This window comes from Bufo gargarizans, chromosome 8 (genome assembly GCF_014858855.1).
Source record: "Bufo gargarizans isolate SCDJY-AF-19 chromosome 8, ASM1485885v1, whole genome shotgun sequence".
In the NCBI taxonomy this organism is placed as follows: domain Eukaryota; kingdom Metazoa; phylum Chordata; class Amphibia; order Anura; family Bufonidae; genus Bufo; species Bufo gargarizans.
The window spans coordinates 17,541,910-17,554,387 of NC_058087.1; the positions used below are offsets into that span (position 1 = coordinate 17,541,910).

General features: G+C 42.8%; 1 protein-coding gene across 1 annotated transcript in view; it reads left to right on the forward strand.

Moving 5' to 3' along the window:
- The window catches only part of KCNH7 (potassium voltage-gated channel subfamily H member 7), a 369,362-nt gene extending 359,988 nt beyond the window's left edge, over positions 1 to 9,374 (forward strand). Inside the window, exons 15-17 of the mRNA XM_044303361.1 lie at positions 3,793 to 3,985; positions 5,933 to 6,241; positions 7,845 to 9,374. Of these exons, the coding sequence (XP_044159296.1) occupies positions 3,793 to 3,985; positions 5,933 to 6,202 (463 nt within the window). The 3' untranslated portion in view covers positions 6,203 to 6,241; positions 7,845 to 9,374. The remainder of the gene's footprint in view (positions 1 to 3,792; positions 3,986 to 5,932; positions 6,242 to 7,844) is intronic.
- The last annotated feature ends 3,104 nt before the right edge of the window (positions 9,375 to 12,478 follow it).

A 12,478-nucleotide genomic window follows, 5' to 3' on the forward strand; every position in this document is an offset into this window, starting at 1 on the left:
ATGATGCATTATGATTATGATGTCATAATGGTGTCTTATTATGTAATGATGCATAAGGCCGCCAGCCAAGATGCCGATGCATCAGGTCATTAAGTACCCGCAGCCGTGAGGAGGGCTCAGGCGGCCTCCTGGGCATCGGCCCACCGGGAAATTTCCCTGTAGGGACTATGGCCAGTCCACCCCTGGCCGATGGGTCCCTGAGGGAGTCTTCGGGCCCCTTTACAGGGTCAGTGCTGTGTGCATGTTTGCATGGTGCGGTGCCGGAGTTGTTGCAGCATACAGTCACATTCTTCTAGCGATGTTCTGCCGAGCGGTTTCCGTCTTTGGCATTTGGTGTGATGATCTCGGGGACTTTGCCCTCTCCATGTGTCAGTAGCTAATGTTCCATGTGAATGCGCGCTCTACCAGCCAGCCCGATCCGGCCACAAGCCTCGGCGCTCGCCTTGGGCCTTTATTATGGAGATCTACAGGAAGGATTAGCTCAAGTGGCGGGACTAGAAGAAAAGGGGACAATGTCACCTTAGATTTTCTGCCTCGCATGTCGACTGCAGAAATAATAGAATTTAGAAGAAATTGCCAGAACCTTCTTCTAAGAAATGGCATCACTTCTCTCACCCAGAACTGAACAGTCTCAACATGTTTCATCTGTCGAGGATAATCTCCTAATAGCCTCTGTACTATTAATGCCATTCTGTATTCTGTACGGCAGCCGCCATTACTCTAACAACCTGCTATAACAGTTACTGTATGGTCCATGCTTGTGACTTTCCACAATATACAGTATATATATATGCATACAGATGTAGCAGAGCTCAGTTTGTCATTGTAGCAGAGCTGCGTTTGGCACACTTACCTTAAAGAGGTTGTCTGGGATAAGTTGTGGGGCGCTGTGAACAGGGCTGATATGCGGTGCAGACCATGTGTATGGCGCTGTACCTAAACTAACAACACCATTTCTTTGCTCTACTGATTGTTGGGTGTCAGATCCTCTGCTGGTGCATTCTAGGGCCGGGCTATCAACTGAAACTGCCCGAAAAGCTAAATAGATGGATATAAGAGATACATGATGTATACTGCAGATGTATAAGTATATATAAGATAGAGCAGGCATGTCCAAACTGCGGCCCTCCAGCTGTTGCAAAACTACAACTCCCAGCATGCTCTAATAGCTGTAAGCTATCCAGGCATGCTGGGAGTTGTAGTTTTGGAACAGCTGGAGGGCCGCAGTTTGGACATGCCTGAGATAGAGAGATAAGAGCAGGGGCGTAACTAGAGGCTCATGGGCCCTGGTGTATGAGTTCAGTTTGGGCCCCCCTTCCTTCAGTGCTTTGTGGCCAGGGGCCGGGGAGCACATTGTCTTTGTGCTGCCTGAGGCAAACATTTAAAGGGCACCTCTCCATGTCAAGTTCCTGACCTAACCCCTTCCCGCCAGCCAGAGGTGTAACCTGACCAGCATGCACTTTCTACAATACCAGTGTCTTCTTATGTGGCACCATGATCTTTGGGCCCCCTCAGGCTCCTGGGCACTGCTACCTCTGCACCCCCTATAGCTACGCCCCTGGATATGAGCTAGACAGACGGATAGATAAAAATAGATATGAGATAGATAGACAGACAGACAAAATTGACATGATATAGATAGATAGATAGATAGATAGATAGATAGATAGATAGATAGATAGATAGATATTGTCTACACTCATGTTTCATACCATATGAATTTGCAAAACAGCTTAAAAACCTTATTTTGCTGATATTCATTTAATATGTAACGCGCATCAGGAATCGGTCTGATGCCAGAATTAGATAATGGCAAAGTATTGTACAGGTCTGCCCTCTGCTGGTTATGCGAGGAACATTCAGTTGTAAATGTCTAATGCTATGGTCTACTTTAGTCTTTAGGATGTGACAAAAACGTTTAGACTTTCCATTCCTTCCTTCTAAGAGTGATAATTTATTTTTCCATCGATGTAGCTTATTAGGGCTTCTTCTTTAGTGCAGGATAAGTTATTTGTTTTAATGGCACCATCTTGGGTTACAGATAATTTATTGAAAAACTTTTAGGGTTTGTTTTTAAGGCATTCACCATGTGTTAACTTTTTTCTAATTAACTAATGAGATCATTTCATAGTCATTATGGACACAGATATATTAATTATGTGCATTTTTTTATTTATATTTTTTACATTTTATTTTACTTTTCATTTTAGTCCCACTCGCGGACTTGAACTTACATGAGCCTGATCGCTCAAATAATATACTGCATTGCTTCTATATTGCAGTGTATTATGCCAATAGTTGCAGTAAGATGGCAGACCTGGGGGACCATAGTTAGGCCATAAGCAGCCATACCAACCTATTGGCACTCTGTGATCATGTTTTAGGGGGACCGGTGGTTGAAGGAGTGAAGTTGCTTCGATCCTGGTCATTAGAGGAAGGTGACAGCTGTGAAATACAGCCAGACAACTCCAAATGATGGTGCAGACAGAGCTCCCGCGCTGCAGTCATCACTATGATGTACTATTATGTTATGTTGCAGGAACGACCTGTGTACCATGTCATAATGGGATGTTAGGGGCTTAAAGGGGTTGTGACTCTTATCCCCACTCAGGGGATAAATGTTTGATCTGGAGGTCCAACCACTGGGACCCACAGCGATTACCAGAACAGGGTCTCCAAGTGCTGCCGAACAGCTCCTTGAGAACAGAGAGGTGGTGTGCATGCGTGTCCATCACTCCATTCACTTCTATGAGACTGCTGTGAGCACTGCACTCATTCCTCCGATCCCTGGGATAATTTCCCCCTTATAATAAAGTAAGCCCCCTAGTGGTGGCTGTGGGAATAGGCTACTGCTGTGTGTCCTTCTTCTAGCTCCCTCTAGTGGTGGCAGCAGACAGGCAGAATTTAATCATTTACCCAGCAGATTTGGAGCTGTATATCTGGAAAAACTAAGCCCCAACTGTAGAAATTATTCATTTAAGGGGTTCTCCTGGAATTAAGAAAATAAAATTACTGAAAATACTTAAAGAGGACCTTTCATCGATTATGACAATGTAAACTAAGTATACAGACATGTAGAGTGGCGCTCGGGGATCTCGCTGCACTTACTATTATCCCTGAGCGCCGCTCCGTTCTCCTGCTATGCCCTCCGGTATCTCCGGCCACTAAGTTATAGTAGGAGGAGATTTCAGTCACTAAGTTATGGTAGGCGGAGTCTGCCCTTGTTCTGCTGTAGTGCTGGCCAATTGCAGCGCAGAGCTCACAGCCTGGGAGGTTATTTTCTCCCAGGCTGTGAGCTCTGCGATTGGTCAGTGCTACAGCAGAACAAGGGCAGACTCCGCCTACCATAACTTAGTGACTGAAATCTCCTCCTACTATAACTTAGTGGCCGGAGATACCAGAGGGCATAGCAGGAGAACGGAGCGGCGCTCAGGGATAATAGTAAGTGCAGTGAGATCCCCGGGCGCCGCTCTCCATGTCTGTATAGTTAGTTCACATTGTCATAATCGGTGAAAGGTCCTCTTTAAATATTACTTTTTTTATAAATATATTCCCAAATACCTTTCATTATTTATAATGGCTTGTTTTGTCTAGGGAACAATCGTCAGGGAAAATAAAATGGCCATCGTCCTATTAGTACACACAGAACCTGTCCTTATCACACAGGAAGACAAGCTACTTCACAACACTAAACTAAAGAGCTGCCTCATCCTCCTCTGTGATCTACTTGTCAGGGATTATTGTGTTGATTTTTATTATCTGCATTCATTCACAGTTTATTTATAATTACAGGTTAGAATCACAGATGACCGCTGACATCCAAGCTATTCTACAGCTCCTGCAGAGATCGTCCTCACTTGTTCCCCCAGCCTACAGCATGGTAACTGCCAATTCAGAATATCAGAGGCCGCCAGTCAGACAAGTGAACAGTCAGCATCCCCGTGCGTCTATCAAAACAGACAGGAGCTTTACTCCATCATCACAGGCAAGTACATGGCCAAACAGGGGCGGACTGGCCATAGACCCTACAGGGAAATTTCCAGTTGGGTTGATGCCCAGTGGGCTACCTGATCCCTTCTCATGGCCGCTGGCCAGGTACATAACAATCTGATGCTCTCAGTCAGTGAATCTGTACACTGAAAAGAACATTCCTCTTCACACTTGCAGTAGCCTTTTCCGGCAGGCTGTTCCGGCGGGGGAACAGCCTGCCGGGTCCATGCTACCGCATGTCCATCTTGCCACTGGAAGTCCGCTCCGGCCCCATTCACTATAATGGGAGCGTGCCGGAGGTCCTGCGGTAGCACGGCAAACATGCCGAGAGGCAGCCAGACAAAAACTACAGCATAGTGCGGTGAACAAGGATAATGCACACGGTGATGTCACAGCACAAGGATAATGTAGAGAGTGATGTCACAGCACAAGGATAATGCACAGAGTGATGTCAAAGCACAAGGATAATGCATAGAGTGATGTCAAAGCACAAAGATGATAAATTCAGTCATGTCATAGGACAAGCACATGCCCACAGTAATGCCACGATACAGGCATAATGCATGCAGAGATATCATAGCATTTAGATAATACACACCGTAAAGATAACATAAAGGAATAATTGCCAGAAAGACCTTACAACACATAAATCATATGCACAGTGATGTCACAGTAGTAGAAAATGCACAAAGTGACATCACAGCATAGAGGTAATTCACATAGTGATGTAGTGCAAAGATTATCGCCTCGTACTGCTCAGGATATATACAGTTGTTTTGGTCAATGAGTGTGGAACCACTGTGCCAACCAAATGGTTTGACTTTGGGCTTGCTCTGAGGGCGCTATCCTGGTGGCCCCCTGGTTTTCACCCTTTAACCCCTACACAGGGATCTGGCCTTCGCTGCAGGAGAGCCACAAGGCTGCTACTTCTTGAAATAGTTCCGGTCTGGTTAGCTGCTGACCCATGGGGATCAGAGACACTGGTTTGTGGAGGAAATACACATATTCAATAAAAGGGCAAAATCAGGGCGGGAAGAGTTCAGGAGAATCCATTAAACAATCCAGAGGTCAGGGCAGCCGACTCAGGATCAGTTCGGTGAACAGGATCAGGTCAGGCAGCAGAGAGTCAGGATCCAGGAAACAGTTAGAAGTCGGACAGACAAATGGATTATAGCTCTTATGCAGGGCTTAGCAAACAAGTGAAACCAAAATGAATATATTGCTCTGGCCGGGGATGGAACAAACGGCGCAGCTATAATATAGGTGAGTCGATGAGCTCATTCGTCAAACAGCTGAACACCGAGCAAAAAGGGAATTAACCCTTGCAGTGCTGCAGGGTGAGGTTCAATAAATAGGAACTAAGACACAAGCCAAAACAGACCTAGCAGCCAGGCTGCAGCTTGAAGCAATGGACACAGGAGTCTGGCAGCCAGCCCTGTGCAGAAGCTAGGTGAGCGCCTGTGCCCACCACAGATAGCAGGATGGTAGTGGGCAGGGAGCGTCGCCATGACAACAGTGAACTTTGCATTCTGTGTCACAAGTTGTGCCAGGAAATATAGCAGAAGTGAAAGTTTAGTTTCATGTAATATTAGGAATAATCTTCTGTTTGTAATTGGTTCCATCATCAGTGAATATAAAGAATGAGCAAATGACACGAGATACCATTTTACAACAGAATGAACTGTTCTGTTGTGTGACCCAGAATATGTTTTTGAAAATTACAGAAAAGAGCTGCAGTAGACCAGAACGTAATATCCACATTTATTACTGCATAAATGACTACATTAAGGACTAAAGAACATTAAATATAGGGGCTGCAAGATTAGGACCACCCTGGAATTTGCCGACAAACGTTTCAATAACCTTTTATCTAGGAGTAGCAAAGTTTCATTTTGCAACATTGTATTTGTTTATTTATTTATTTATTTATTTATTTTCACAGAGCCCTGAATTAGTGGACTTTGAAAAGCCCACCCCAAAATCCAAAGAATCCATTTCTAACACGATTCACCTAAATGCAGCCTCGGAGGACAACCTGACGTCGCTCCTGGATCAAGAGCGCCAATCTCCTCCACTAGAGTTACAGCCGAGGCAATGCACAACATATCTGAACCCAATGAGACACACATCTCTACCAGATTCTTCCATGCACCACAAAGGGAACATGTCCCTGCACAGGCATGAATCTGACCCTGGTCTTCCTGGAAAATAATCCAAAAGAGTTCATTTTCTAAGTACCTTCAAATTTATTGTAAGTGCTTTTAATGGCTGTTTTCCTCTTTCTATGTAAAATCTTCTTTACTTTGACTCAGGGGCAAAAAAAATAATGGATATCTAATATGCAAAAGTACTGTATATTTTGATACATTTGAAGCTTACTAAAGGTATGTTTGAGATGTCATGATGTGATATCATGGAAAGACTGTACGCTTAAAACATAAAACTGCCAGCATCACGAGGCACCTTATATTTTTTTATTTTTTAACACTTGCATGTTATGAAGTCGACTTTTTTTTTTTTTTTTATCGCATGAAGAATGATATTAAATTATTTCTGAAAGACATAATATTAATATAAAAACGTGAATACTTTCCACTGGGCGTGAGTCAGACACTATTTAATGCTTCCAGAGAGTATAATCTGTAAGTCTAAGGTTACCTGCTGTGTAAGAGAAATTACGCATTTCCATGCGGATTTCTGTCCTTTGCCGCAACAGATCCGCACCAAAAACTTCATGTGTTGCCTGCAGGTTTTTGTGGTCGGATTTTATGTGGTTTCGCCGCAGATCTCACCCTTGCTTTGAAAAGGGGTGGAACCCGCACAAAGAACTGGCATGCGGCGGATTTCAAAATCCGCACCGCAGGTCAATTTGTGCACGGAATAAAGAAGCAAAGTGTGCGCGAGATTTGTCCAATCTTATACACTTTGCTGGTACTGTATTACGAAAATCAGCAAAGTGTGCAGGTAGCCTAACTTCGCTGAAGTTACTGCAAACACCATGTATTGTTGGCATATTATACTATTGCATAATCAGTTTTATTGCTCCACGTGGTGCACTCTGCAGGATATCGTAGGCCACGTTGCCCAGCATCCGCCTGTCTTCTTGTCGCACTGACAATGATCACAGGACACTGGGGTAGGAGACTACCACTGACTTGTTTTAGGTCCCTTTTAGTAGCAGAACTGGGAAGATATCGAAAAGAAATCACATGGAAAGTTTGATTTTGAGCTCTTTGGTTCCCATACTCCAGTCTTGATCCCCTGTGCGCCAGAGTGAGATGTGCCTAATGTATTAAGAGGCAGATGCCTCTTAATAAATTAAGGGGGTTTTCCCATCTCAGACAATAGGGGCATATCGCTAGGATATGCCCCCATTGTCTGATAGGTGGGAACTGAGAACAGAGCCCTGAAAGTTATGGAGGGCGCACTGTGCATGCGCAGCCGCCCTCCATTCATTTCTATGGGTCCGCCAAAAATAGCCGAGCGCTGGCTCAGCTATTTCCGTTGGCCCCATAGAAATGAATGGGAGGGGTGGCCACGTAAGTGCGGTGCCAAATTGCTACGGGGAGAGCTCCGGCCACCACCTTCCCTGCTCAGTTGTCTGTGTAGGTGCAGATCCCAGATTAGGGAACCGCACCTATCAGACAATTGGGACATATCCTAGCGATATGCTCCCATTGTCTCAGATGGGAATACCCCTTCAAGAACATCTCTGGCACTCAAATCTATGCCAGCTAGGATCCAAGCCCCTGGCCCCTTTTCTAACCACTTTAGAAAAGTGTTGAGAACCTCAAAAATGATGCAAATTATGGTGCAAATATGCCGTGACTTGTAATTTTCTTTTTACTCCACAGTAATGAAGTCAAAGCCTCGATAAATGCCCCTATTTGTGTTTTGAACCTTAGGGATGAAACTGTATGTACATAAATATAAATGTTAATATTGAGAAACTGAAAGTCCATACTTGAACATAATTTATTTTTTAATTTTAATAGGTCTAAAACTCTGTGCAGATGATTTGTTTGTAATTTATCCTTACAGCAGTTGGGGTTCAGTTTTTCCTGATATACAGCTCCAAATCTGCTGGGTAAATGATTAAATTCTGTCTGCTGCCGCCACTAGAGGGAGCTTAGGAGCTTACTGAATACAGTTTTTTTTTTTTACATTGAACTCCATAATAAAACAGTATGCAATAAGCTCCTGAGCTCCCCCTTGTGTTGGCTGCAGGGAGTGAATGTTCCATCATTCAACTCTGGCTACCTGTTGCAGAACTACTGGTACCACCACTGGACTTCTATTTTAAACATCTACCTCAGCCCATGGGGCTTTTGAAAGGTTCAAAATTCTGAATCCTATAAATAGAATCAATTTTAATCTGAAAGACAAATTTTCCAAGCTGAATTGGTTTGGGAAAAAGCTCATGCCCAAATATAAACCATTTGGTTGTATGTATAGGTATATAATAATAAGCGTTTATACCCTCATGATGCTGATCAGGTGAAGCGGCAACAAGCCGACTTCTCCTTCTTACGTTATTTACTGAGAAAAGTCTGATTAAACCTTTAAAGGAACAATTGAGAGGATGAAATTATTACATTTTTTTAATCCATTGCTACATTTAGCAGAGAAAGCACTTTGTTCAAATATGCTAATGAGATGTTGTGTGCACCCTAGCTTTTCGGGGCACACAAGTTCCATCCTTCTTCATAGTAAGCCCCTTCTTTCTTTTTTTGATTGACAGGGCTAGGCAGCGCTGGGGTCCTAGGTTCCAATCTGACCAAGGACAACATCTGCTCGGAGTTTGTATGTTCTCCCCGTGTTTCCTCCCATACTCTAAAGACATACTGATGGCGGGGAACTTAGATTGTGAGCTCTGCTGGGGACAGTGAGTGATGATAATATATGTAAAGCTCTTTGCTACTATCAATTAGGAAGGGAAAAGAGGGGCTTGTTGTGAATAGGGATGGAACTTGGGAGCACTCAGCATATTTGAACAAAGCTTTATTTCTGCAAGCCCCACGTGCCAATCTGCTTAGTTTTACTGGAAAAACAAGCTGAAAGACTTTATATAAAGTTTTAATCACCAAATCATGAAAAATCTCTAAACAGAAAAAAATCACATGTATTATCAGTAATCATGGAGGAGATGTTGGGAAGGGTAAAAAGTTATCAGCTATCACCCTGTGTACAAGGCTCACCCACTACCCCCAAGGCAGGTCATTAGTCCCAGGCGCTTTCTGTTCTGCACCACTACGTGGATACTATCATTCTCAAGCGGTGAGGATAGTGACCGGTAGGCTGTGAGTTTGGCCTAGTTCACACAAACGTTTTTTTTGCGAGTGTACGGGCCGTTTTTTTGTGTTCCGTATCCGTTCCGTTTTTGCTGAACCATCTATTGAAAATGTTACGCCCAGCCCAATTTTTTCTATGTAATTACTGTATAATGTACATGGCATACGGAAAAACGGAAAGGAAACGGAAACACAACGGAACTCCAAAACGGAACAACGGATCCGTGAAAAACAGACCGCAAAAAACTATAAAAGCCATACGTTCGTGTGAACTAGGCCTTTCAGTTCCTGGGAGTATTGAGAATTGATAGTGCAAGGAAATCAAAAGACTGTCCCTACAAACCCACCCTGTACTGGCCCTGATAGGAAACATATTGGACAGCTTTATACAAACCATAGGGCTAGTTGACCAAGTTGCTCCTTAGAACACGAAAAATTAAGAGAATTTTCAATATTTTTTTTTGGCTTAAATACGTTTTTATGACCTCTCAGTAATAATTAGATGGCAGAAAGTGAAAGTACCAGTCACACAGGTAGAAAAACAGTTAACCCTTTGTGACAGAACAGCTCAATAGTTTAAATAAAGGCCAATTAAAAACTGATTTTTAACCAAAAATGATTACAATGCAATCACACACAAAAGATGGCCTCTGAAGGTGTACATAGCCTTTAAATGTATCTATGTGCATATCTGATGGACTCACAAGATGCTGATTTGGGTGACTGATGGCTGAATAACTTGAGTTCTTTATAACCACACGGCCAAAAGGAGATTTTTTTTGCAAAGCTTGTTACGCACAGAATGCTGGGCTCTGCCAAGCGATTGACAAGTCTCAGTTTTACTGTGTTTTTCCTGTAGTTTTAGTCCCTGGGGCAATTAATAGGTTTCCAGAACATTTCCGCATGTTAATTTTAGGACGGGAGAGACGTCCTGGGTATTTGCATACAGATGAACAGCACCTGAGGGAACATAACGGAATAGAGTAGCCGAGATGCTAGAATATCCTTTAACAAATGTGCTGTGTATGGCAGAGTATGAGAATATTTCTATTGTGATAGGAACAATTACCCGGACGGATAGCTATTTCATTTATCAGTCAGGAACAAACTAACTCACTAGTGCCCCCTAGAGCACATGTGTCGACGTCTGGTAAATGACTATATCACTGTTTGGCTAAATGTGTATTGATACTTCAGTGCGAACATTTGCTGATGAACCCCATCACACTACATATATGAATGTGAAGAAGCGGGTTGCTGCATAGCGTTGTGACATCAAAAAAATATATATATTCAATTTACCTGTCCCAGACATTATTCCCAATTTTGCCTGTTGGTTCTGATTATTTTCTAGCTCCAAATCTGATTAGATATAGAATGAAATTATAACGCTGTAGCTGCCTGTAATCTCCACTAAGGGCAGCTCACTGCATACTCTTCTACTATTATTTAGATATAGATCTGCCACCTGGCTGTAGAATTTGTTTTTATCAATTTTAAGAAAATAAAAATATATTATTTTTTTTACATAATTTCTTTACATATTACATCTCCATCTGTCAACAAGAGTGTGCATAATTTTAGACTTACCCTTGTATTAACAGTATTCAGTAAGCACCCAAGCTCCCTCTAGTGGTGACTACAGACAGCCATAAGTTTAAACCCTATTCCTATGCAAGGAAATTGGTGCTCATACCTCTATTGAGGACACCTTTGAGGATGATCAGATCCCTATTGATTTTGCTGATATTAGCTCAATGATCTTTAAAACCAGAGCTTCAATTCAGAAAATATAAGCGTTTTCTATGTTGGGTTTTATAAACCCAATCAAATATTTTTTTTGGGTTCCCAAGGCAAGGCTTAAAAGGGTTTGTGCAAGGACGGGAGGGAGGGGTTGGGACCTGTAAAGGGAAGCTCACTTACCTGCTTCCCGGCATTGTCTCCCCGATCCTACCCTTCCAGAACTTGGCTGTTCTGCTGAGCAACCACCATGAAAAAATACAGTTTCACATGGCCACATCCTATCACTGGCTGTGGAGGAGACTGGATCCCCTTGCCTCATATGACCATTTGTCATGACGTAAGGGGATCCAGTCTCCAGTGATTGGCTGAGAGCCAGTGCCAGGAAGCAGGTAGGTAAACTTCCCTTTACAGGTCTGAGCTAGTGGGGGAGGGCATGTTGCAAAAAAAATAAAAAATCTTGCACAACCCCTTTAAATGCACCCCTATCCTCAATGGATCCCTAGGTGGCCACTTCTGCCTACCAGTCATCCCAGCCCTGGCAATTCCTAACATATACTGCTGGATGATATAGTCATTTTTAACAAAAATAAACAAACAAACAAACAAATGAACAAATAAATAAATAACACTAAAGGCCAATAAAATTTGACATTTTATTACAGTTTAACCCTGGAATTAAAATATGGATGTATGACTATTGCCACAAAGTATAATGTGGCGATGTTCACAATGGTTGTGGTGGCAACTGGAAACAAGAAAGCTATGTGTGTCTGAGGTTATGTCTTTATATGCAACTAGTTATTGAGTTATAGAGGTACTGGTGGCATCCAGGCCCAGATGCCAGAGGTGTCCTAAAGTCCTTTCTGACACATAAGAAGACACTAGCTCTATAACTCGCACATGCTAGATGGGGTACATTCTTACAGATTTGTCAAATTTGGGTAATCGTTGCCAGCATTTGCCAGGCATGTGACTTCTATGGGGCCCGCAATTTGGAGGAGGTACCTCAGAACTCCGTCTCATGCTTACCTACGTACAGCTAGAACATTTTTTCCTGTAGACACCACTAGGGGGAGTTTAGTGAAAATAGTTTTTTACGGCTGCCATTGAGTTCAATGGTAACTGTCTAAGTTCCTAAGCACGGAGCTCCCCCTGGTGGTGGCTACAGACATACAGTTTTAAAATAAATTGTGTGAAACAAAGCAAGAGATTTAGAACAGTAAGAGGGGAGGGGGATATTTAGAGTTAGAATTTTTTGCCTGTTGTCTGATGTAAGTATACCATAAAGCACTATATTTATATAGCATGTATTGCACTTTTTCCGACATAAAAAGTAGGTAAAATGGATCAGGCAGTGCACAATGTATATTTTTATTTATTAAAAGATTCCTCCACTTAAAAGGGTTGTCTCATTTCAGCAAATGGCGTTTATTATGTAGAGAAAGTTAATACCA